We start from the raw sequence: 26,904 nt of genomic DNA on the forward strand, positions 1-26,904 counted from the left end.
GAACCAAACATTCAACAGTAGAACCCTTGAGCCGTTGGGAAACAAAATATATCCAAACCGTGCCACTGCATATTTAGCCAGGTGAATGCCTGCACAGAAGCTTCCTGTGTGGCAAAGGGGCATCCAACTCCCCTGTACTGACAGGATGGGTGAGTATGCAGTCCCCGAGGGATACAACATATGTGGGGGTGCCTGGCCCTTCTAGAGACTTTTAGCTGAAAACAGGAGCAAACAACGCAACAGCAGGAGAGACATCAGAGCTCTGTCCAGCTACTTCCTGGGCCCGGGACATCGGAAGAGCATTCTTATTTTATGGCTGAGGAAATGGGGTTCTGGAGTGCCTGCACATGCAAACTAAAGTGGACAGTGGAGGTTCATGTGAGGTCTGGATGACTATGAAGAGCCGGCTGGGACAGAGACGCTAACCCTGTTCTTGCCTGTGTTAGCCTCCTCACTAGACCAGCCTGTGGTGGAGTTGGTCTACTGTCTAGGCATCTTCTGAATCTCTGGGGATAAAGCAACAAGTGACCAAGAAGTCCCTTCCAGGAGCACCTGATCTACCTTTCCATCTTTTCCCTCAGCCCTTATACTGGCCGAGAACAGCTGGACCGCGTCGGTTTGATCCCGAAGCCAGCTCATCCTCTTTCTAGGACACCTGATCAGAGCATGTGCACAGGTACCGACCAAGGCCTGGCCAGATGCAGGGAAAGGAGCCTTGTATGCTGTGTTTCGTTTCAAACCACCACGTCAGCTTGTTTCCCAGCAAAAGTCCACAATCATTTCGCTTTAAAAATTATCCTCAAAACTTGTTTGATTTGAAAAGGCTTCTTGCAGAAGAATTAATTGCAGGCACTGATAATATTTTCATGTGGCCTTGGGTGGTGCGTGACTCTAGAAGGTGATAGTTTGAGGGAGGTGGTTCCCAAAGTTCTGGTCTGACTTCTATCTCCCAGCGCTCCCCAGAAAGCATGCACAGGGAGGGCAGTGTGTTTTTCTCCACAAGTCCCCAGTCCAAAGTGAAGACAGGGACTCTATAACTAAGGAACGTACTGGCACTTGGAGGATGTGACACCTGGACGCCAGATCTAGATACTGTTGCGTATCTCAAGCATTAACTAAACTGTCCACCTGCCAGACACAGGTGTGGTCCCCGGAGAGGGGCGATGTGAATTGATTTGGTGGTCAGTCACCACAGTCCCATCAGAACCATGACAGAAGTTGTGTCCTACCCCAAGACTCCAGCTTTCCAGAAACAATTTTCAGCTCCTTCTTTGGGTCTCCTCCAGACACAAGCTTGGGAACTGCTCCAGGACATGTAGGCCGGGCTGTCAGGCCCTGTACATCGGTGACTGGGAGAGACCCATGTTAGCTTTTCTTTATTAGAAAAAAATTCTGAGAGGAGTCAATTTAAAAAGAAGAAAGGTGGGAAGGCAGAGGCAGGAGGATCTCTGTGAGTTCAAGGCTAACTTGGTTTGCTTATCAAATTCTGGCTCAGCCAGGGCTACATAGTAAGACCCTGTCTTAAAACAAAAACGAAAGAGAGAAAAGGTTTACTTTTACCCATGATTTCAGAGTTATCAGTCCTGGTTGTTGGGCCCTGTTGCCTTGGGCCTGTGATGGCAAAAAGTGGCCACCTTCGGCCACACTGCCATAGTCTCTGCCCTTGCAGCTCTGTCCTGACTAACAGTGACCCAGCTGTGGTTCAGTGGGACATATGCTCAGTGACCTGTTCCCAGGGTGGCAGGAGATATACTGTAACTTGCTCCTGCCTCTCTCTCTCTCTCTCTCTCTCTCTCTCTCTCTCTCTCTCTCTCTCTCTGTGTGTGTGTGTGTGTGTGTGTGTTTTGTTAGGTTCCAACTGATTTGGGAAGAAAACTCACATATGGATGCTTTGGTTCTGCCTTTAGGGCCACAGACTAGCAGGCAGAAGAGCTTTACGGAAGAACCCAACCAAGACATTGTGTGTGTGACACTGAAGCGGGATCCACGCCGTGGTTTTGGTAAGGTGGCTCCCTGAAGGCAAGGCCCAGGCTCTGCTCAGAGGAGGGAGAACAGGCCCCGTTAGTCCCTTTGACTTTTCCGCTTCCCCAATCTGGCCTCTTCTCTCCCTGCTTGTGGTTTTTCAACAGTCTCTTCCACATTTTCCTTTCTTTCAGTGCCTCAAAAGAACACTAAGACTTTTGGGACAAAGAATTAATCGCAGGCACTGATAATATTTTCAAGGTGCATTTAAGGCCAAGATCACCCGCCCTCCCTGACACACACACATAAACCTCCTACCAACCTTTCTCCAGTTCTTGGTGATGTAGAGGGGTAGGCAATCTTTCTCATCTTCAATTATTAACCACATTTTAAAATCCTTAAACCATGTAGGAAAAAAGTTATAGAGACAGGGTATTTGGTTAAAATCACCTGTCCAGGGACTGGGGAGATGGCTCTGTTGATGAAATGCTCACCAAGCCAATATGAAAGCAGAGTTTGGATCCCAAGCTCCCATATAAAAAGGTTGGGTGCATGTGGTGTTGCGTGTAATTCAGGCACTTGGGCGGCTGAGACGGGGATTCCTCCAGCCAGCTGGCTAATTAGACTGCATCAGTGGGTTTTATGTTGGTTCAGTGAGAGACTGCCTCAATAAATAAAGTGGAGGGGCTGAAGCTCACATGATGGCTCCAGTGTGGGGGCATAACTCCAGTCTCAGGGGATGTGCTACCTTCTGGCATTACCATATGTCCACAGGCATTGCACGCAGGTGGCGCAGAGTCATACATGAAAGCAAAACCCCTGAAAACATATAAGAAAAGATATATGAAGTAATAAAGAGGAGAGCAATATGGAAGACATGCAGTGTAAAACGCTGGGCTCCTCATACACGTGCACACACATGCATGTGAACCTACACATATATGAAACACACACACACACACACACACACACACACACACACACACACACAGGTTCAGGCCACCAAGCCAGCTTGTGCTGGCAGGCTGCATTTCTAGTATTAGCTGTGGGTGCTACAGGGAGCACTCGGCTTTCCCCAGACCTTTCACTCAGGGGCAGTTATCAACACTTGGTAGCTCTGTGAGCTGCTGCGTCATTAAATATCACCTTATCACTAAACGCCGTCTTGCATTACAGGTTTTGTCATTAACGAGGGAGAAGATGGAGACCAAGCAGAACCTGGCATTTTCATATCTTCCCTTATACCTGGGGGACCAGCAGAAAAAGCTAAAAAGATCAAACCAGGTACACGCTAAGTCAAATTACCAGAGATGTTTTAAGTTACCTCCTTTCTTATTTCCTTGCTGGGGTTAATTGAAGTTTTTTGTTTGTTTTCTTTTTTTCTTTCTTTCTTCCAGGAGGGAAGATACTAGCCTTGAATCACATCAGTCTGGAAGGCTTCACATTCAACATGGCTGTTAGAATGATCCAGAATTCTCCTGACGACATAGAGTTAATCATTTCCCAGTCAAAAGGTACATTTCATCTTATGTCTCCTCTGTTATTGCCATGAGCACAAAGCTCCATGTAGGTCTCCAGTGTGGCTCTCTGCAAGCACAGTCATGACTTGCAAAGAGGCAACACAGTGGCACTAATCACTATGCTGTGAAACCTCAGGGGCAGAGTGGCGTCCCAGGATTGCATGTCTCCCTGAAAGGCAGCAACCTCCTCATTGGCTGTGGCTGGATACACTCAGTGTGCTGTTTCTGCCCACTCTCCTTGCTGATGAAGAGGAAGTTCTTACTGACATTCAAGTCCAAGATGTCTACAGCTGGGCTCAGGTGTAGCAGCCACCTACGCAGCTGGGGAGGGGCAGTCTGCTTCTGCACCGTAGGCACAGTATTCTTACATGTGTAGCTACTCCTCCACCCCTAAAATCTTTGTTGGGTAAGGGTTGGTTTTTTTTCATCTTTTGACTTAAAGCACAACAGCTAAGCATAGGCCAAAGGACAATATTGTTTACTTGGGGCAGTTTGGTGGGGAGTTTTTGTAGAGGGAATGGAGGAACTAGTTACTAAGGACCACACACTGGATGTCTCCCTCTCACCCTGGTTACTAAGGACCAGTGATGCTTTTTGGCTGGGTGATTTTGTAAGGAGGTGGCCTGCAAACTCAGGCTCATCTCTAAATGCAGACTTCCCACCTACTGTGCCTTTGGAAAACCAGTCTCACGCTTGCACATGCTGTCACCAGGTAGCTTTCTCTCACCCTTACTGCAGGTAGCAGCACTAAGGTCTTTCACAATGTCTCGGGGGCCAGCCCCAGCACTCCCAATCCTGCCAGCCTCAGGATCACTGTCTCTGTTAGATGCTACAGCACCGATAGCTCTTTCTGAAGCAGGGCAGTAATCTTTGCATTTTCCTTTTACATTCTCCCCTTTGTGGGCATTCAGTTCACTTCTTGTGTTGTCAGGGAGTAATACCAGATGATCAAATCACAGTTCAGTGTAGTCCAAGGGCAGCCTGCTATAATGGTCAAGGTGTTAAAAATTAGTGTCCAAAATCTACAGTGCTCTAACTATAGTCTTGTATATTCCAGTGTGTTCACTGTCTGGGAGTTACATACCATCTCCCTGTGGTGGCCCAGTTCCTTGTTGGTAACATAACCTTGCTACAGTTGGTATTTCCCCTAAGCTGGTCCACTGCTGAGACGAGAGGTCTAGTGATGGTTTCCTGTTAAGGTAGCTGTTCTAGACTGGACACTAGGAGCCAGTTGCTAACAGCTGTTATGAGCAGTTATGAAAAATGTATTGTAAACTGAGTTGTAATCATGCACAGAAGGTCAGGGCTCTCTAGAGGAATGGAACTGATAGAATACTATGTACTACAAAAGGGCGTGGTTTTCAGACTGGCTTGAATGATGCAGGATGGGTTGGACAACAGTGGCTGCCTGAACGCCGCAGAGGCTGAGGACAGTACCCAGGAGGCTGGAGGGCTTCAGCTGCCCCATTTGTCACTGAAGGCCTTGAGGCTTCCTGGGAAGCTGCTGGTCTTCAGTTCCCACTGCAGTGCTGAGGACAGGTACTCAGAGACAAGACAAGAAGGTGCAGGAAGTGAGCAGTGCTACCACCTTCCCTCGAAAAGTCAGAAGGTGCCGCTCACTCTGAGGAAAGGCCTGCCTCTCAGATCTTATCAAGTTGTCAATCACGATTACCCATGACTCCTAGCTTATACTTCTGTCACAAAGGGCACAGCAGGATAGTCTGGCTTTCAGGTCTAAAGTCCCATCCTCTGCTCTCATGTAGGGCATGGGAAAAAAGTGAACAGATGTTTGCAATACTGCCCAAAGGACGATGACAGTGGGCTCTGAGAAAAATGATCAGGAATATGGCGTTATAGACCAGGCTGGTACCCTCCCCACTTACTGTATACCAAATAGCCTTATATTTGGATTGCTCAAGACCAAATTTATTAAATCCAACTGATGCAGCATTTAAGCACATGTACTTCACTGGATGCAAGCAAGCTGTATCAAAGCAGTAAGTCTGCTCATATGTTCCCACCTCCAGGTCTAAAGAAACTTTATCATGCCTCTTTTCTCCAGCACACATCTGTTGAGCCATTGATATTGAATTAGCACACTGACAGTCAATATATTTGATGATTTATATATACACCAATCTATATATGTATTTGAGAGTATATATTTGTATAAATATGTGTGTGTGTGTGTGTGTGCGTACAAACATATGTATATACACACATAAAGGCCTCAGTCTATGAATAATCTGTTTCACTAATCCTGCAGTATTATGCTACTAACATTATCTATTTTAGATATAAAGAAATCAAAGGCCAGAAATGATAGTTACTTTACTCCAGGGTCTACTGATTGATCCACATCTCATGTTTTTTTTTTTTTGTTTTTTTTTTGTTCTATGCCAGTTGGCATGAGCAGGAACTCTTGGCCAGACTTCACTTAAAGGAGCCCAGAGCCTAGTATTACCAAGTATACCCCAAGGATGCTACATGTTGGTCTCTGTGTCACATGCTGGTAACACATGTGCTCCACATAGTTGTGTTGAAGGTTAGGGTTAAGAGAAGCCCCACATGTTGAATATGGCATTTGGGACAAACTAGTTCATCCTTTTGATTCTTTTTTAACTAATCAATTAAACAAACAATTAATGTGATTCTAATTAAAGTGAGAAGACATTTTCTTGGTAGCCTGTTGAGAAGATAGAAAGAACTTATCACCCTCCTTTCCCTTCCCCATCCCTCCCCTTCTCTTCCTTCCCCCCTTCCTGTCCCCTCTCTTCCCTTCTACTCTCTTCTCCTTAACTCTTTTCTTTCTCTCCTCTCCTCCCATCATGCAAACGACAGAAGCTTAATAAAGAGCAGCTGGCATTCTTTGCTATCCTTGCTCCCATGTTATCATAACTAGGAAGTCACACAAGTGACTTCTATTTATGTATCTAGTCACATCCAGAATGTTCCCTTTCTGTACTCTAGGTGCACCATTCTTCATGAAATGCTGAACTCATAACATCCTCTGCAACTATAAACTCTCTCTCTGTCACTCAAGGAGAACTCTGTGTCTCATATAGGATGCCGCTGATATGCTGGCTGTCTAAGCGGTGACTTCTTGGCTTCTTTTTCGTAGGTGTTTGTGGAAATATCTCCAGTGAAGAAAAGAGCAGCATAGCAAGATCTGGCATGTTATGTACAGGCATCCTGAGCCATGGACACATGGGAAGACAGTCAACACACACATATGACCAGGACAGAAACGTCAGAGGACCGGAAATGGCTCAGGTGCAGAGCTCACCACGCAGGCAGGGGCCTTCACCCTCCCCTCTATCATTAAAGATGCTTATCCTCTAGTCTGCGAGTCCAGCCCTGGTCCCACGTCCTGTGCTCTCCATGTGCCATGTCAAGCAGCTACAAGCTGGTAGCATGGAGAGCAGGCAGAGGTACTGCATTGGGACATCAGGGCCCAGCTCAGAGTTTCTAATGTTCCTATTTGCCTATTAGAACTGTTTCTGATGATGACAACAGGAGGGAACTGATTGGTGCTGAGGGAAAGGCATGGACCACTAGGCCTCTTATAATCTTGACTTCTGATCAGCCCTTGAGCTGGTAGCTAAATAACTTTGTGCTTACCATTGCTTAATGGAGCAAGAAGATAAAGCAAGGCCTTGGCTCCTGTCGTTGCTGTGCATCACATGCTGTCTCCTTGGTTACTGAGTAGGCAAGTACTCCCAGTGTCTCCCAGGTCCACTTTTTTTTTTTCCCCCCTCTGGGTCTCTGGCAGCTGATGTTCATAGGCTCCTCCAGTTGATTCTGACTGGAAAAGGCTTTGACAAGAGCCTGAAAGTCTGCCACAAATGGGGATAAGCATGCCTCTGGCCCTGTGTTGACATAGGTGGCCTTCCCTTCAGTGATGAGCAGCACTCTTAGTGTAGAATGAATTCCTGGTTTCATTAGCCACATGCGTGCTGCAAACCCAGGCCCAGGGCGGCCCCAGTGTCTGCTGTACCTACCGCAGGAACTCAGCTGCTGTTCACTGCTTTCTCTAAACACTGCCGAGATCTTTGAAACAGGCCTGGTATGAACTGTCTTCCATTGCCTGGAGTGCGTGCACTTTCTTGTTCTTTGGGGGACCCTGGTTGAAGCAGCTGAGTTGCTCTGTGTCTTCCATATTTCTCTTGTGGGGGTAGAAGTGTCATATCTGTCCACAAGGACCTCAAAGATGAAAGTTGAGCCCATTGTTAAGCAGATGTTTGCATTTGTCACTTTGGTCAAAGGATTGGGGGAAAATTGTGCCTGAGCCTATTACTATACCATGGCATCCAAGTAGTTTGCTTCTGAACTGTCACCAAGGGAGGACTAGTCCTGCATATCCATAGGACAAACTGACACTGCAGTGCTGTTTCCAGCCCAGGTGGGGCCGCTGCTTTCTCTGGACTCAGTTGCTTCACCAGGCATGCATTCTTTCACTTCACAAACAATTGTCAACCACTGCATATGTATTGGGTTCTGTCCAGAGGCCAACACAGCAAAGAACAAAATAGATAGTTCTCTCAGCCATAGTCCAGAGAAGCGTGCTGTGCCCAGTATGCAGAAGGAATATTTTCCTCTTCGTTTACTGGATAAGATCCTTGTAACAAAGGCATGCTGACCAAAGAAGAACACATACCTTTACTGATTATATGGTTTCCAGGAGATTTTGTGTGGAAATGCAGCCCCAAAGACACAGTTAACCCAAGTGTGTTCTATAGAAGGTTTGGTGTCGATGGAGGACTGTGGGGAACTGTGACTAAGGTGAAAGCATGAGCCAACTGGAGGACACTTAGTGAGGCAGTTTGTTCAATTCCTTGTGTCCCTGACTCTTAGTCTTGGGAGCATAGTCCTCCAGGTACAGAGAAGGCATTTCTCACATGAAGGCCTTATTCCTCACGCAGGGAAAGGTTAGAAAATCCTTAGTTCCTGGGCCTAGAGAGATGGTTCAGAGGTTATGAGCACTCTCTGCTCTTCCAGAGGTCCTGAGTTGAATTCCCAGCAACCACATGGTGGCTCAGAACCATCTATAATGTGATCTGATGCCCTCCTCTGGCCTGCAGGTACACATGCATGCAGAACACTGTATGCATAATAATAAATAAATAAATCTTAAAAAGAAAGAAAGAAAGAAAAATCCTTGGTTCTAATGATAGGCTTCAGGGGCCCGAGGAGACCGGCGACCTGCCCACTCATACTGTCCCACAGGTCCCTTAAACTTAGGAGAATCGGTGTGCTGAGTGCCTTTATTATGATGTAGCATGTTCTGTACCCAAGCACCAAGGTCTGGCATGCATCCTGGCTCTATTCATGTTGGCGTCTTCTTAGTTGGCTGCAGTGCTCATTCAGACAGCTTGGGCGTGATGAGCTGGATGCAGTTGAACTTGAAGGCTCACCCCCTAATCACTTGGGAACCTGAGGCCAGAGGCCTGATCTATATAGCAAGTTCAAGTCTAGGCAGGGTTACATAGTGAGAGTTTGCCTTAGATAAAAACAAACAAAAACTGGATGTAGAGAGTCAGCAGAGAATAGTAAGGACAATAGTCACCTGCCTATGTGTCCAGTGGTTCCCTGGATTTTTTATGTAGTGACCTCATGAAAGCTGGATGACAGTCACACGAGGAAGTTATGACAGTCAACCCCCACTGTAGTGTTTTACCCAAGGGGGGAAAGGTTGTATTAAAGCCTCTGGGGAGTCAGTAGCAGATCTGACACCTGAATCTATAGAGTTGGACTCCAGAGCAGAAACCATGCTCTCAGGCTTTTCTTTAGAAGGCACCTTTCTGTGTTTGGGACTTTTGTGGTGGGACACCTGTAAGCTGGTTTTAGGGGCAGGTGAGTGGGGACTGAACAGCTACAGGACCTGTATCAAATGGGCTTTTTTTGGATCATGTGTCCAGTTTTGTGGCCAGGTCACCAGTGGTGTAGTAGCCACTTTGGATCTCACCCATGGAAGTTCTTTCATTCCTCAAGTTTCAGTGTTTGTACAAAAACCTTTCCAAATCAAGGAGTGTGTAGTCTTTGGAAGAAGCGGCACTTTCTCTGTTATACAGTGATCTCTTTGAAAGCTCTTCTGTTGAAATGATTATTTTTAGTTTACTTCAGCTTATTTATTTCCCCATGAGTTAGTTATATATTCCAACATAGACTAGGAATCTCAAAGCAAAGAGAGCCTAGGGGCAGCAGGGGATGGGGGGAGTGGGGGATGGGGGGGCGGGGCACATTTCCTGTCTAGAAGCAGTGGTGCATCAGTTCAGAACACCGTGTTGGAATCCAGATGTGCCTTTGGGCTTATGTTCCAGCTAGACCTGGCTTTGCATCTCAGTTCTTCTCCATACTAGCGGCATTTCTGGGTGTCCAGGTGACGACAATCCCTTTGTTACATCCACATGAACTTATTATCATAGAAGTTACTGGTCATCTGATAGGGAATGGCCTTGCTAAAAGCCCCAGGCGCCTTAGGCAGTGGTGCAGCGTGGGCAGGTGGGCCTCCTCAGCATCTCCAGCGATTTGCACAGTAGTTCCATGCCCTTCCTCTCCTTTCCATTGCCAGAACAGAATGGCTGAACTACAAACGATGGCTTATTTGGTGACTGGGAAGTCCCAGATCAAGGAGCCATACCTGGTGAAGGTATTGCGTTGTGTCATGCTGTGACAGGAGGCATGACGTGGGGGAGAGTGTGCCTAGACACCCAGCCCAGTCCCACAGCAATACACTCATGAGGCTGTGCCTTCATGACCTAATCACTATGCAAGTTTCATCTCTTAATATTATATTGGTAGTAGTTACATTTAAGGATGCTTTTTTTTGAGGAGATGTTCTAACCGCAGCACCCTGGACATAATAGGTGCTCAATAAATGCTGCATAACTAGTTGAATGGATAAACAAGTCTTACATGGGTAATTGTCACAAGTACCAATGAAATTGCCCAGTACAGAGTATGGTCTTTTTCATAAAGCCTTCAACTACTGAAAAAAAAAATCAATCATAACATGACTAGTCTTGTGAGGAATGGTCAGAAATTCTCCTAAGGTTTGCTTTTGACTCAACAAGTTGCTGTGCATCTGGTAGCCAGATCCTGTACTTGGCTGGCATCACATGTTGAGTGACCCAGAAAGTATTTGAACAGCTTCAGTTCCAACACAGATGTTTTCCATGGGAGTGCAGACAGGAGGGATCTGCAGTTATTCATCCCCTGCCGTGTCCCAGCACATTCGTAGTCACAGTTAGGAGATGCTCTTAGAGGCCACGTGTGGACTATGAAATGGAGGTCAGAGAGTCTGAGAGTTATAGAAGATCATATGTAAAGAAACTGATAAAGCTGGAGATGTCTCTCTAGGCTCATGCTCTTTCTGGGGGCAACGCTGCGAGCTCCTAGCAGTGTATGAGAGCTGAGCATCTGCCGCAGGTGTAGGGAAGGTGTCTCATGGCTCTGTTTTTCTGTTTGTTTGTGACAGGGCACTGCCTCTTGTCCCCCATCACCTCTAGGAACCAAAGCTGGTGAAATCTACTTCGTGGAGCTGGTTAAGGAAGACGGGACGCTTGGATTCAGTGTGACTGTAAGACATTTTAGTAACTTGGAAAGCAGTAAAACAGTATCCCCCCAGAGCCTTGAAGGGCACTCTACTCTGACAATGTGCACATTGTATGTAAGGGGTAAACTGAGCTTCCTGGGTGGGAGGAGAATTGAAAGACAAACTGCGAGACGCAGAGCAGCCTGAGGTTGTGCTGTGGGCAGGGCCTAAGGAAGAACAACAGTAGAAGGAGCTAATGCAGAAGAAATCGGGTTAATTAGTCTGGCTCCAAGCTCAAGCTGGACTGTAAAAGAGAGGTCAGGAAGGCAGAGCTTCACGGGTAGAAACAAAAGGTGAGCGGGTAACGCACAGCCTGGCAGATGTGTAAGGCAGGGATCCCCCACGCAACTAACCACCCAAGGGAATGGGAAATGGGGATTACAGAGACGCTGCACACAGATTCAGAGGCCCCGTTTTGGAAGGCGTTGTTTGTATTAGTGAGCACTGAATATGACCTATTACTTAAAGACCTTGGGTTAGGGCAGGACTTCGGTGATAACATGGCTGGATTCCAAGAAAGAGAATGACAGTTCCCAGCATGTAAGGAAACGTCAAAGGTATTGCAACATTTCCCAGGTAACCCAAGGGATGATGACTGGTAAGCTGCACCCTTTGCTTCCCTTGTGGGTGTAGAGCAAGGAACCCTGAATTGCTGACCCTCCAGCAGATGATTAACACCAGGAAATAAGGCTTATGAGCCCATAGGGACTGACAGGCAGAGACTAAGTCTGGTCAGTTTATTCTTGGCTTGACAAAACAATCCTGTCACATGACACCAAACAACACAGCATTTTCTCAAAAATTTTAGATTATTCAGATATATGCATATGCATATGCCAAGAGGAAACTGGTGATTTCTTTTGACTAGCAAAACCACTGATTTTCTTTGGAGAATTTTCATTTCAAAAATAAAGATTGAAAAGTCTCACTTAAATCCAAATGGTCATTAAATAAATAAAGGGCATTGAAGCCCATGAAAAGCTCTGGGAGCATTCAAGCAAGTTACAGGGAAACTTTAGATTGTAAAACTGTCAGCTTGGCCAAATATAGCTGGTGTGAAATAGAAAAGGGTAGTGTCACACTGTGCTGCTGGCAACGGGAATAATTACATGCACATTCGCATTGGGACGCGAGCTGGCAATATCTACTGTAATGACATGGTCCACATATCCCTGGGACACAGACAGAGACATGTGGCTCCCACTAAGTAAGACTGTGCATGTGAAGGCGTTGAATGTTGTGTTGCTGACCATGACAAATGCATCGAAGAAAGTGAGTACAGATCGACTGGGAAAAGGTTGCACACAGTCTGGCACACGTGCAAGGAGACTAAGCTGGTATCCCTAAGACAAATGAGTCAGCATTAGCTCCGCCCCCATGGAAAGGTTTCTATCAGGTATTTATTGAGAAGAAAGCTATATAGAGAAAACTGACTGTGAGCCTCTGTTTTGGACAACACACAACCTAGCTGAGTTTGACTGACCTGTGTTTGTTAATAAAACACAAAGACTACTATATAGTGTGAAATGAACGTACGCCCATTTCCCTGGGATGTGTGAACTGCGTTGTTCACCTGCAAGCTCAGAGGGTTAAAAGCCTGAAGTCTAGCAAGGAAAGCCGTGTGAGTTCACAGCTGCAGCCGGATCGTGCATGGATCACAGGCCCTTTCCTGGCACCTGGCCACTTTGAAGTTTTACGCTAGCATTGCTAGAAATATACTTTCAGAGGAGTCTTGAGTCTGCTGCATAGGCTTGCATTAGCCCATAGAGTCCGTTAATTAGTTTTCCACCGTGATAACAAACACGAGATATATAATCGAATTACAAAGTGAAGAGGTTCGTTCTGGCCTGTAGTTTTAGAGGTTTCCATTCATGATTGGCAGATTCTGTTGCTCTGGGGCTGTGGCAGCATATCCTGGCAGAAGAATGGGCTAGATAAAGCCACTCTCTGGTGGCCAGGAAGTGAAGGAAAGAGGGAGAATGTGGTCTTCTCTTTAGGTGCTCACGCCTGTGACCTAAAGACTTCCCATGATGCTCCACGCTTACAGGTTCCACTACCTTCCGATAACACCGGGCCAAAGGCTAAGCTGTAGCACTAGGCCTTTGCGGGAGGTTCAAGATCCAAACTAAAGCAGAGTCATTCAGCTGACTGGCTTGGCTGTCCATTTTGAATTCTATACAAGTGTGGAGAAAAGTAAACAGAGGTGTATGAGCATATGTTCGTTATTACTGTATCATTAGTAGTGGAGTGGGAAATGAGACAGGGAAGGAGTAAAAGACTGAAGAAGAATTAGAAATAGCGCTGATAAAATATCTGCCTAATGAATGTCTACTACGTAAAGTAAGTTGGAAGAAAGAGGCAACTTTGGATCTTGATCTTTTGACCTATAGGGTCATGCTTTATTGTCAAGTTAGTAAAAATAAGTGCAGAGTCAGGCATGGTGGCACATGCCTGTAACTCTACAATTTAGGAGGTAGGAGATGTCCTGGCTTCAAAGCCAGCCTTGACTACATAGAAAGACCTTGTCTCAAAAATAAATAAATAAATAAATAAATATGAATTTCAAGGTACTACATAGTTTAAACTTATTTTTACTCCTGAATTTATATCCACAAGCAAACGTGGAAACATCCAAGGTGTGCCAAAAACAAGTCCTCAGTCCTTAGAGCAAGCCTAACCTATGCTACTTGTTGCCTAGACAGATTTTGTGCACCGTACACTACTCTGGTTACAGAACTCACGCTGTGCGCCAGCTGGGCCTTGGCTTGGCTTGGTTTTGTCCTATGGTCTGTATCAATCTGACCTTCTTGCTCACTGGTGAGGAGAGTTTGTCTGGGAAAATGCAGAAGACTATCAGAGTGGGATAGATCGTAGCTGGACGAGGTCGCTTCTCCTTTGAGGGAGGGTGGGAAGCACCCAAGAGGGAGCAGATGGGTTGTAACTGTGCCTTTGTATTTTTTAGGGTGGCATTAATACCAGCGTACCTCATGGAGGAATCTATGTGAAATCCATCATTCCTGGAGGCCCAGCTGCCAGGGAAGGGCAGATCCTACAGGGTAAGGGCTGCGTCATGCTGGGAGTTCTGCTTTAGCTGGCTTTGAACCCTGGCTGAGAGGGACAGCTCAGGCCTTGCTCATTTCAGCTCTAGAGCCTTCTGTCTCTCTGGGACCTGATTTCTCTGTCTGGGGAAGGGAGGGTTTTGCCTGCTTCACCCACCTGATCATTTGGCAGTAGTTTAAAGTTCATAATAAACGTTGGGTAGAACTTTTAAGAGAAGCTCGCTGCTGGAAAAGGGTACTCCTTAGGGAGACAGGGCTGGTACTGATGACCCCTCTATAGCACAGGGGATGTCATGAGCTATGACCTTTCTCTTTGCCTTTCCTTAGAAAACAGAACTGACATTGATGGCCCCAGTTTAACATGGAGCATCGTTAGACTTCTCTTGGAATCATTTCTCATTGCTCTGAAGGAAAGGAGTGATTTTTATTTTCCTTGAAACTGCCCTAATTGAACAGCAACAACAAAAGACACCAAAGATATTGTTTATTTCAGTTTCCTCTTGAATTTGAGAATCTCTAACAATAACTATGGTCTCTTCATGACTTTTTTTTTTTTAAATAGAAAGCATCTTGGGGATATAAATAATACCCCCGAGCAAGTTGAAAATGTTTTAAAAAACAGTTTCACAGGAAAACAGGAGGAAAGATAAGGGTGCCCAGACCTGCTTGGCCATTCTGTGAGCTAATAATAGACAGACTTTCATGTCTTTGCTCTGTTGTATGCCCCAGGAACAGGCACAGGGTGATCAGAAAGGCAGCCAATGCTCAGCTTCCTGAAGGCTCTCGCTGAGCCCAGGGGTACCAGGCAGCTCTGCCTCCTGAGCCCTAGGCAGGAGCCTAACAGAGGACTTCTTGCATCCCTGGGGGACAGGAAACATGACAAGCATTCATTTCCCAGGTGACAGGCTTCTGCAGGTGGATGGAGTGAGTCTGTGTGGCCTCACACACAAGCAGGCTGTGCAGTGCCTCAAGGGCCCTGGGCAGGTAAGTACATCATTAATGGGGACCCTTTCTTACTTTCAGAGCTTTCTAGAACATCAGAAGTTACAGCTGCCTCTAGGTAGGAATGAGGTAGCCAAGAAACAAAAAAGGACTTTTTAGTCATCTTTCTCCCCCTTTTCACTTTTCATCTTACCACCGCTTTTCTGTGAGAATGTGAAACCCAGGAGGTAGCAGACAGCTGTTTCTAAAGTAGAAAACCTCACACCCTTTAAATAGCTCTGGAAAGCTTATAGTTGCTTGCTTTGATTTAGACAGCAGAACAGAACTGAGGGAGGACAGAGGCTCCTGCAGGCTAGCACTGGCTATACTCACACTCATGCCAACTCCATTGACCAGGGCATCCAACTGCACTCAGACCCTTTCTCTTTCACACTTTACAATGACCCCCTTCCCCCTGTTTATGTCATTGTCTGTCTCCCTGTGCCTACACCCACCAGGACCTGAGCCGGGTTGTTCTGGGTTTCTGTCCACTATGGTGAGGTGTACATTCAGGACCAGCGGGCTCCCTGGCCTGCATGACGCCCAGGCAGAGTCCCAGTATCGCCACTGGGCTCTGTCCTCTGCCTCACATTGGAGCTTTTTAATTGCTCCAATATCCCGAGATACATATTGCTATAGCTTCCTCTTGGAGATGGAGGAGTTAACAGGGAAAGAAAGGATTTCAAGGGCCTTCTGCCCAGCTGCCAGGTCCAGGTGAGGTCTCTCTGTCTTCTCATACCCTGGGAAGGGCTCCTAGCTAATTAGTGCTGTCTGCTTACTAGGCTTTCACTAATGTACGTGGTTAGAGAAGATAGGTCTGGACACTGGCACAACGACAAGTAGGACTCTCCACTGTGGGGCCATGGGCCTGGTGCTGAAAGACAGTTGTAGCAGAAGGATGGAGTCAGGGTCAAGTGCTCCAAACGGGAGCCTGGCATTTCTAATCAGCTTCCTGGTGACGTCCAGGTTTTGAGCTGTTCTGGGTAATGAGAGCATGAGGTGCTATGGGGAACTATAAGAAACTGAGCCAGGCAAACAGATGGGGCGAGGGCCCATCAGCCAGCCGGGGGCCTGGGATGTCATTCCAAGCCTTTGGGATTCAGGTGATGGGAGATACTGGGGGACTTTAAACTGGATATTGCAGGTTCAGATTTGTGTCTTAGACAAGTCCGCTAGTAGCCATGCTGCGACTGGACTAAAGAAATGGAAATGGGCCAGTGAGCCAGAGTCAAGCTTACTGCAGTGCCCCTGGCTGTGGAGAGGGAATGGAGGCACCCTGAAGAGGTAGATTTTTTTTTTTGCTGGAGAACTCATAAGCTTTAAAATCAAGTGGTCATGGAGGCAGAAGGGAACAGCTGGATGACTCCAAGTGCGGTCCTTGAGAAGTTTCTAGGGGGATGACCCCATGTTCTGAAGGAGCGTGCACAAGGGGAAGGATGCTTTAAGGAGAATGAGTAGGGGAGGGGAGAGCGAGCGATGTGTGTGTGCTAGTGTGTGTGCTGAAATGGAGGCACACGTGTGACCCTCAGCAGTGCTTGTCTACTTACACTTGGGTCTGCCTGTCTGTATCCCAGTGAGAGCTAGTGTGGAGTTGAGAATTAGACGAAGCAGCTGGTTGGGAGCACCAACAAGTTAAGAAGCATCTGTGGTTGCCGTGTAAAGCGTGAGCTGAGTTTGTCCACTTGTCTTTCTAGGTGGCACAGCTGGTCTTAGAGAGAAGAGGCCCCAGGGCTGCACCACAGTGTCCTGCAGCTGAAGGCAGGATGGGAGACGAGCACATGGCTGTTTCCCTGGTAACAGGAGGACCTGGCAGAGCTGCGAGCTGTGTCTCAGTGACAGATGGTAAGAGGAGAGAAAATTGAGTGTTACTATTGTCATATCATTATATACTGCTATAGAGTTGTCAAGTCAAAGGGAAAGGCAGGGAGACTTCCTCTGGGTTACACACACACACACACACACACACACACACGCACACACACACACACACCACTGTTGCTCATGATCATCATCCAAGCTAGTGGATAACGTTCTTTGAAAAACAGAAGTGCCCAAATGACTGCCACCACCAAGAATTCCCACCCTACCCCCAAGCCTTGTGCAGTTTCCTGATCATTAATGTTTGCACATAAACATTAAGGAATGGAGTTGACGTGAAAGGTCAGGTATGTTCAGGTACAATAGGTTCCATGGGCCTGCCAGGCACTTGTAGCAAAGCCATCTCAGCGCTGATCAGGCAGACAGGGCGACAAGGCCATCAGGAACCTAGCCTTGTTAGTGGCGTCATTTACCAGGCTACTGCATCTCTTGGGTCACCGCTCTGCACGTCTGTGTGGTTTTTTTCTCCTGTCAGGAAAGAGCTGCTTCTGTAGAACAGCATGGATTGGAGTGTAGCCATATCCCACCCCTTCCACAGGGAGGTTTATGGCCCTGCCACAGGAGGTGTGAGGCAGGTGGGGTGCTTGGTGGTGCCATCGTCCTTAAATCAGTTCTGCCTCTTCTCCCTTTACCTCCTCTGTGCACTCCAAGTAGAGCCTTTGAACAGTGAGCTAAACGCTCAGCAGCTCAGGCCTGTGTGGTCATTGCAGACGTGCGTATACCACAGACCTCACTCTCGGCTTCAGCTATTTTCATTCTTGCTCCAGTGAAAACTTACAAGCCAAGGCTCTGTCGCTCTGTTCACATTTACCTTCTAAATTAATGAAGACAAACCAGAAGAATCCAGAAGCTCCTTTTGGTTACCAGCCTCCCTAGCTGCCCAAGGCTGTGTCCAGCTCTGGCGTCTAGAAGTGACTGGTCAGTGGACATGGCTAAGCAAAATGGCAGCTAGAACATCCTTCCAAGTTGACTGTCACTACTATCCATTTACTAAAATTTCATGTTGCATGAACTAAAACACTATTAAGATCCCACGTTGCAATCTATATGTGATAAGTTTTTACTTGATGCTGTAAGCAGATGGCGCATGTCTAAAGCCCCGTCCTTACATATAAATTCGGTTGTTTATATTTAAACATTTAATTCGGCAGTCACTCACCATATGTGACTGACTGTTGAACATTTAAAATGTGGCAACCCAAGTGGATAGAGTGCAGTAGAGTGCAAAGCCTTAGTCTGTGAGAAGTATAAAGATGACCTTAGTCATCATCTGTGCCGATTCCATACCTATGCAGTAGTAATTTGGACATGCTGACAGTCTGTGACATGGCATAATGAGGGTATGATAGTCACACATATTCAAAAGAGAGCATATTTTGAGCTTGAGTCTCTCATTGAGATGCCGGGAAATGGTGGTGAGATGTGGCTTAGTACCACAGTTGCCAGGGGAAACTGCAGTAGGCTGTATTGCTAAGCTAGGATGCTGGGGAAGTTAGGTTCCTTCAGTGCACTCTCAACACAGTCGTTCCATCTTGCACAGGATTTGTCAGGATGCAATCCCCTTGAAATTTGAGGAGCATCTGTATCGACTTAAATACCATTCACTTAAATATGATTCAACCTTACCTGTTTTCTTTCATTTTTAAAACACGTAGCTGCTTTGATAGGACCTTTATGGTTTGTATTTACAACTTAGACTCTGTGGGCAGCACTGACCTATAATGTGTGTGATGGAATCCATCATCAAAGCTAGCACATGAAACACTTCCCTGCAAAGCGGAAGCATCTCATCTCTGTGACGACTCACGGTCAAGGCTGGCGAGTTGCACTACACTGAAGGGTCTGTTTTCATGAAATCCCATGTTGCAGGTCCTAAGTTTGAGGTCAAGCTAAAGAAGAATAGCTATGGCTTGGGATTCAGTTTCGTACAGATGGAGAGAGGAAACCGCAGCCACCCGAAGAGCCACCTTGTAAGGATTAAGACAGTCTTTCCTGGGCAGCCAGCTGAAGAGCACGGAGCCATAGCAGCTGGAGACATTATCCTTGCAGTGAATGGAAAGCCCACAGAAGGGCTCGCTTTCCAGGTGCTCAGAGCCGTGGGGGTGGGGGAGTACAGCTCTGGATGTGTGCTGGTGTAAGCCATGTTTCTTTGAGAGCCAGCCCCATAGAGAATACTTTGGGCTCTTGGAATTTACACCTGGATCTGGGCTTGGAGCCTATAGAAACCAGTGGACAGGATGTGCCCACATTTTCTTTTCTATTTCAGTTTAAAACTGTCCGACCTTCAGTAAGTATTGTTTTTCAGTAGGCCCCTCGGTGAACGTCAACATGAAAGCTCACTTGTGTGGTGAATGGCTTCTCTGTGTGCATTCTAGGAGGCAGTCTAAGCCTGGAAGAACTAAAGAGGCTCCCTTTCTACTCTCCTTGAGATTCAAGTGCTGAGTGTATAGCTTTGCACGCACGCATAGTGAAGCATAGCCTGTCTCACCTGGGGTCAAAACCATGCAGGGCAGGAGAGATGGCCCAGTGGGTGAAAGCACGTGCTGGTTTGCAGAGGGCCTGAGTTTGGTTCTCAGCACCTGGGGCCAGTGACTCGCAGCTTCCTGTAGCTCCAGCTCCAGCGGATCCAATCCTTCTCTTGGTCTTTGCAGCCACTCGCACTTACATGTGCATACTCACAGACACACACCATTAAAAAAATACGAGAGTGAGGATGAGAGACAGACAGACAGACAGACCGACAGACAGAGAGACAGAGACACAGGGGGACTGACTTGTAAAAACCCCAAGGAAATGTCTTTCTTAATTGGTGGTATTGGTGGAAAATAGAGTCATTTGAAGAGACTTTAGTAAAGGTGTGGGCATGTTATTAGGAGGTTAGAGGTGAGTGTAGTGACATGGAGCACCGCCACTCACCTTTCCAAACTCCAAAGGGCATGGGAAGGAATAGCTACCCAACCCTCGAGACAGAATGGGTAGCAGAACTGGCATGGTCTGAGGTCTTCACTGAGGGATGTAATCATCTATGATGACCCAAAAGAGGAAGCCAGGAGCCAACACCAACCTCCCTCTCTCCTTGTCCCTTTCTCCAGCCAAGTCCAAGGGGAAGCCTCATGCAGCCCACAAAGTGGGCTATTCAAAAGCAGAAAGTAGCTCTGGGTGGGGTAGGTGATCTGTGCAGTTCTCAGAACTGTATGAGTTTATAGATGAGGAGGCCTTGCCTGCAAATGTTTACATGATCCAAATTCAGAGCCACTACCGGGGATTCCCACAAGGGACTTTAGACATGGGGATGGCGTGAGGAGACAGCTGGGTATCCTCAGAGGTCATGGCAGGGATGAGAAGACAGGAAAACCACAGAAGCTACATAAGATGAGTCAAAGACATATTCATGTGCCAGGAAGAGGGACTGAGAACATTTTGCCACTGTGACAAAATGCTTGAGAAAACTGACTTTAAAAAGAGATGTTTTGTTTTGGCTCACAGTTTCAGGGGTTGTAGTCCATGACCACTTGGTTCCATTGTCTATGGGCCCGTGGTGAGGCAAACTTGATGGTGGGGAGTGTGGCAAAGTATAGCTTCTCTCCTTATGGCAGCTGAGATGGAGAAAGGGAGGGAGGGAGAGAGAGAGAGAGAGAGAGAGAGAGAGAGAGAGAGAGAGAGAGAGAGAGAGAGAGAGAGAGAGATCGAATATCCCCTTTATGGGTACATCCCAGTAGCCTGACTGTGTCCAATAGGCTCTACTTCTTATAGATCCCATCACCTCCAAACAATTCCATGAGTTGGGGACCAAGCCTTTGTCACATGAGCCTTTGGAAGAATTCCAGATATAAACGTAAATAATACAATCAATGGCAGACCTGAGCAACTGAGGGGACATTGTAGAGCACCTGGGCTAGAGATTCTCAAAGAGGCATGATGTTGCTTGGCTCTTAGGGGACTTTATGAATCTTGAGACAATTGTAGTTGTCACAGCTGATACATGCTGTTGTCATTCTGTGGGTAGAGACTAATATTGCTGCTGAACACCTTTTGACACAAAGGGCATGGGTCCCAACAAAGAATTATCTAGCCCCAAATGTGGATAAGGTGAGGAGGTTGAAAGGTCCTGGCATAGATATGGAAATACAAAGGCACCTTGTGCCCCTGCAGCGAGAGGGTAGCTTAAGCACAGGTTCAGTGTTGGGGAAGTTCAGGTTGTGTTGCAAAGATGAGCAGGTGGGAGACAGCAGTTGTCAAAGGCAGTGGAGAGCAACTGTAGGTTCTGTGAGCTGTGTGGTTGGGGTGAGCAGGGACGTGGCACAGCAGAAGAGTGGGTTCATTTTGGAAAGATTAGCCCTGCACAGTGTAGAAGGAAGCAGGCAGAGACACGAGAGAAGGCAAGGAGCAGAGATGAGGTCACCACAATTCCATAGGGCAGCATCCCTAGGATGCTCTATAGGAAGAGATTCCCAAAGGCCTCAGTGTATTGTTGCTATGAGATCCTAAGATGCTGTTTGTGGCTCTTGGCTCCTGGGAATTTGGGGAGCTAAGCTTACAGTGGCATTTTCTCAAGTCATCTGGAGATAGTAGTGAGAGCTGGGGAACTGGTTTCCTAGAAGCAGTGAACAGCACAAAGCCGCAGCCCCCAGTGAGGCAACCCCAGATGTAACTGTGGCTGGTTTTCTTGTAGGATGTGCTCCATTTATTGCGAGGGGCTCCAGAGGAAGTGACGCTCCTCCTCTGCCGACCCCCTCCAGAGATACTGCCTGAGATGGAACAGGGGTGGCAGGTAAGACATGGGTCCTTATTTCTCTATGTGGGGGCCCGTCAGTCGCTCACTTTTCAGTCTTGTGGCCCTGAAATGCCTATTACTACTTTTATTTATCTATTTTTATTTTGTTCAGTTTACATTCCAATTGTAGCTCCCTTCCTTGTTGCCTCCTGACCCCACCCTCCCACCTTTATACCCTTTCTTTCTGTCCCCTAGTCCTCAGAAAGGGGAACCCTCCTCCCCTAATATCTGACCTCAGCCTATCAAGAGGGTACATGCCTGTATCCTCTTCCTCTGTGACCTGGCAAGGCTGCCCCAGCAGGGGGAAGTGATCAACATGTGAGGGCCAGAGTCCATGTCAGAAATAGTCCCTACTCCCCACATTATGGGACCCACAAGGAGACTGTGCTACCTATCAACTACACCTGAGCAGAGGGTCTAGGTCATCACCATGCATGGTTCTTGGTTGGTGCATCAGTCTCTCCAGCACCCCCTTCCTCCATCTACGTTTGTTGGACCCATTGGTCTCCTTGTGGAGCTCCTGGCCCCTCCAGGTCCTTCTATTTCCCAACTCTTCCAAAAGACTCCCTGTGCTCCATCCTGAAGTTTGGCTGTGAGTCTCAGTATCTGCTTGGATCTCCTGCTGGGTGGTCTTTTAGAGGACCTTTATGGTAGACTTCCATCCTGTTCCTTCTCTTCAGCTGCTTCTGGTGTCTATTCTATTTGTCTTTCTGAGTGAGACCTTTAGAGGGCGCTATAACAGCCTTTTCCATGGGGCAGGAAAACACCTGGTCCCCAAATCTTAGCACATCTATTTCCCTTCCTGTTCCTCTTGCTCCCACCACTGGGATCTCCTCATAAATGTGCAGAAAATGGCTAGACTTTGGTCATAAAAGTTCTAGCCTGTAGGCTGGGCGTGGTGGCACACACCTTTAATCCCAGCACTTGGGAGGTAGAGGTAGGTGGATCGCTGTGAGTTCGAGGCCAGCCTGGTCTACAAAGCGAGTCTAGGACATCCAAGGCTACACAGAGAAACCCTGTCTCAGTAAAAAAACAAAACAAACAACAACAACCACAACAACAAAACAAAAAAAAAGTCATCTGACCTCCTCAGCACAGAACCAAGACAAAAAGCTTCCTACAGATGTTTCCATACCGAGGAATAACATGTATACCCATCCCCCTAAAGCCTGAAACAGACAAGTGTGGCTGGTGCAGAGATCAGAGCCATGGGACCAGAGATGTGGAATCTTTACCTGGATGTTTATATTAGTCTGGTTCTCCAGAGAAACAGATGAAGGAGAGATATAACAGATGGATGGATGGATGGAAGGATGGATGGATAGAAAGATAGATGATAGGTAGATAGATAGATGCTAGATAAATAGAATCTGTATTGTAAGAAATTAACTTATATAATTCTGGGGCTGGCCATTGTAAACTCTACAAGACCAACTAGCAGGCTGTAGACCTGGATAGCAGCTTGAACTGTAGTGCACAGGGGAGCATCTGGGACAGAGGAGCTGGAAAAGATGGCAGCAGGTTCTGTGTGGTGAGCTGTGTGTGTATGTGAGGGAGATGGAGATGAAATTCCATCTTTCTGAGTGAAAGCTAGTCTTTACTCTCCAAGACTTCTGATGGCTAGACAAAGCTCCCCACAGCTTGGAGGATACTCTGCTCAAAGGCAAACCACACGTAAAAAATATATTTATAGTGATGCCAGTGGTGGTGTTTAGCCAAATATCTGGCTACCTTGGCCCAGTCAAGTTGACACATGAAATGATATGTCACCTGTTGGAGGGGAGTCCTTGCTGGGTCTCTGGGAAATTGATTCTTTGACAGAGATGTGCAGACAGGGAGCCCATGGCCCACTGGAGCGTCACCTGTGTGGGACAGGAAGCTGTCCTTAGCAGAAAAGGAGGTCAGTGTACATCCATACAGGGTTCTCAGCTGACACCACAGGGAGCTCAGCAATGAGATGGCCTCTGGCACCTGTCCAGAGTAGCACACCCACATTGGAGTGTGTACTGGCCCAAGAGACAAACCCTAATTTTGTTTTGTTTTTTTTTTGAGACAGGGTTTCTCTGTGTAACCTTGGCTGTTCTGGACTCACTTTGTAGAGGAGGCTGGCTTCAAACTCACAGCGATCTGCCTGCCTCTGCCTCCCCAGTGCTGAGATTAAAGGCGTGCGCCACCACGCCCGGCCCTAATTTTGACTGAAACACATCCCTTGAGCTGACTGCATGGTCATGGGCCACAAACTGTCTTCCCAGAGCACATGAAGGAGAAGCGATATAGTTCTAGGTATGTACCACAGGAAGTGGAGATGCTTCTAGAGAGCCAATAAAGGATTCCATTGGGCAGTTGTTTGTGGAGAACAAGCATGAGGTACTGGCTAGAAAAAATAAAGAGTTTGGGAGTTGCTAGTATATAGACTTGTGTAAAGGTATGGAAGGCTTGAGTCAACCACCTCACCTTGGGAACATGAGGAACCCAACACTGAGAGTCGGGAATAGAGAGCCGAGGGTGGGAAGAGGTGGAACCAGGCAGCAGAGGACATTTGTACAGAGAGCATGAGTAAGGGTGCATCCAGTAAGCAGGGTGTACCAGTCTGAAGATGGTTGCTGAAAACTAGAGAGAGAGAAAAAAAAAAAGGTCAGAGAAGTTCCCTGTGGCTTTAGGAAGAGATGATCTACTAGAGATGTTTCCCTCAGAGTTTGCCGCGAAGCAGGGTAAGGGAATGGATGGCTGGTGGGGGCGGAGGATGAATGGGATAAGGGTACAGGCTGGCCAGTAAGACGTCTGTAGATGAGGGCAGACTCTTACCTAATGCGGCGTTCTTGCCGTGAAGTAAGAGAAAAAGTGGGAGAGAGTTGCCGGGGGCTTGAGAGAGATGGAAGATTGTCTATAGGAAGCAGAACCGATGCCGAGAGAGGCTCTCTGGAAGCCTTGAGTGGGCGTTGACATCCACAGCTGCACGCTGGCATTCACAGGGCCAGAGGCGTCTCACAGCAGCTGGGAAGCCCACACACTTTCACTGGGAACCGGAAGGAACTTGCAGTGTGCGCAAGGAACAGAGGTGGAAGATGAAAGGTGTGACAGGAGGAAGCTGGGGATGTTCTTTGTGAGAGGGTGACACTGTGGGGGAGGCAGTGTCAGTGGGACTGAGGATGTCGGTGTTGGGGATGACAAAAGGCATGTGACCACAGGATGGAAGCTTTGAGGACCGACAGCCACAGAGAATGTCTGGGCAGAGAAGGAGCCAGGGCTTCAAGGAGACTCAGGAGCTGTCCCAGGAGGGAGAAGGGCATACTTGGTCTGCCTCTTTATTTTTAAAAATCTCATCCACTTTAGATTTAGATTTTCATATAAGCACAGTCTATCTGTAAGGGACTGGTTATGATTTATAAGTCAAGTGTGCATCTTTGGGGGTGTCCCTTCCTCTTGAGGAGGGAGATACGCTCTCACAAAGGCTCACCTAAGGGAGGATCGTTGGTGGTGGATGTGAACTTTTCTCTGTTTAAGTGAGACCAGGGCTAGGACTTCAGCCATTTGCTTTTTTACTCTATGATGGAATGGAGTTGGTTGTGGGGTAGAAATGCTGACCTCATTTTCAGGAAAATGTATAATCCTAACTTCATACAACTATAAACACTAACACATGTGTAACCCATTCAAAGATGGAACCAGGCAGATGTTAAAACTGATAATAGTTCAAAAGAGATATCAAAGAGCAGCGTATTCATTTATGGAGGTGTCAAATGTCTCTATTGTTATCAGTGGGGCTGGGACCAGACAAGAATACTCTGCCGTGGACAGTGTAGAGGTTTCCAGTGAAACATTGACTGTCTTGCTACAAATAAAATAAAATAAATTAAAGGTGGCTGCACACTTTAAAAAGTTCAATAGGAGCTGTACATGGTGGTGCACACCTTTAATTCCAGTACTCGGGAGGCAGAGGCAAGTGGATTGCTAAGTTCGAGGCCAGCCTGATCTACAAAGGGAGTCCAGGACAGCCAAGGCTACACAGAGAAACCCTGTGTCAAAACCAAACCAAACCAAACCAAACCAAAACAAAACAACAAAAAAAGTCATAATAGATCATTAAAACCAGAAACTAACCAGTCATAGGACTGCCAGCAGCTGAAGTCAACTAAGTCATGCCTGGAGGAGTGTTGAGGGGACCAGGAAAGGGCTCTCTTGCTAGGAGACCAGACAGATCTCTGATGACAGGTAAAGACAAAGTTAAAAAAAAAAAACTTAAAAGATGTTTTCCTTAAGGCTGCCAAATACAAACAGCCAAAACATTATGAATGTAACATTTATATAATTTCTGATATTTTCATGGTTCTTCTTGCTGTAGGTAGTTTATTGTATATATGTGTAATAATATAAATATATATGTAAAAATAAAAAATTAATAAAAAAGTAAAAAAAGAATTCTTATGGAAAAGAGGTATTTTTAAATTTGTTGTTTTTCTTCTCTTTTTTCCCTTTATTGAAAATATATTCTCTTCACGCAGTGTGCCCTGATATAGTGCCCCACTTCCTCCCTCTCCCCTCCTTCCATTTCCTCCAGAACCACTCCATTTCTATCTCCCATTAGAAAAGATCAGGCTTCTAAGAGACAAAAATCAATCATGGCAAAGTAAAATATAATAATACGAAACAAAATTGAACGTAGCAACCCAACAGGAGGAAAAGAGTCCCAAGAACAGGTACAAGAGTCAGGGGCTCACTTGTTCTCACAGTCAAAAGTTCCATAAAAATACTAACTAATAATATATATTTCCCATCTACTGCTGGAGGAAGCCTCTCCGGTGAGACCGGATGAGGCACTTATCTATGTATACCATGAGGAATCTATTTATTTATTTATTTTACATCAGTAGAGTTTGGTTTTACCCTAGATCTCTGGGCTATCTAGTCAAATATGGGCTCCTTCTCATGGAGTGGGCTTTAGATCAAATCAAACATTAGCTACTCCACAGGTTCTGTGCCACCACTGCCATAACATATTTTGCTGGCAGGACAGATTGAAGGTCAAAGGTTCTGTGGCTGGGTTGATGTCCATGTTTTCCTCTTGGTAGCCTACCGAGTACCTACCCACACCAAAGAGAATAGAATGCAGGGGTGGGAATTCCATGTAGGCACCAG

General features: G+C 46.7%; 1 protein-coding gene across 1 annotated transcript in view; it reads left to right on the forward strand.

Annotated features, from left to right (window-relative positions):
• The window catches only part of Frmpd2 (FERM and PDZ domain containing 2), a 122,349-nt gene that overhangs the window by 69,391 nt on the left and 26,054 nt on the right, over nucleotides 1-26,904 (forward strand). The window contains exons 16-28 of the mRNA XM_051143332.1: nucleotides 582-676; nucleotides 1,908-2,000; nucleotides 3,139-3,246; nucleotides 3,360-3,476; nucleotides 6,604-6,823; nucleotides 7,428-7,548; nucleotides 10,054-10,131; nucleotides 10,960-11,061; nucleotides 14,039-14,132; nucleotides 15,034-15,119; nucleotides 16,811-16,958; nucleotides 18,864-19,078; nucleotides 21,667-21,765. Of these exons, the coding sequence (XP_050999289.1) occupies nucleotides 582-676; nucleotides 1,908-2,000; nucleotides 3,139-3,246; nucleotides 3,360-3,476; nucleotides 6,604-6,823; nucleotides 7,428-7,548; nucleotides 10,054-10,131; nucleotides 10,960-11,061; nucleotides 14,039-14,132; nucleotides 15,034-15,119; nucleotides 16,811-16,958; nucleotides 18,864-19,078; nucleotides 21,667-21,765 (1,576 nt within the window). The remainder of the gene's footprint in view (nucleotides 1-581; nucleotides 677-1,907; nucleotides 2,001-3,138; nucleotides 3,247-3,359; nucleotides 3,477-6,603; nucleotides 6,824-7,427; nucleotides 7,549-10,053; nucleotides 10,132-10,959; nucleotides 11,062-14,038; nucleotides 14,133-15,033; nucleotides 15,120-16,810; nucleotides 16,959-18,863; nucleotides 19,079-21,666; nucleotides 21,766-26,904) is intronic.

This window comes from Acomys russatus, chromosome 3 (assembly GCF_903995435.1).
Source record: "Acomys russatus chromosome 3, mAcoRus1.1, whole genome shotgun sequence".
NCBI classification, from domain to species: Eukaryota; Metazoa; Chordata; class Mammalia; order Rodentia; family Muridae; genus Acomys; species Acomys russatus.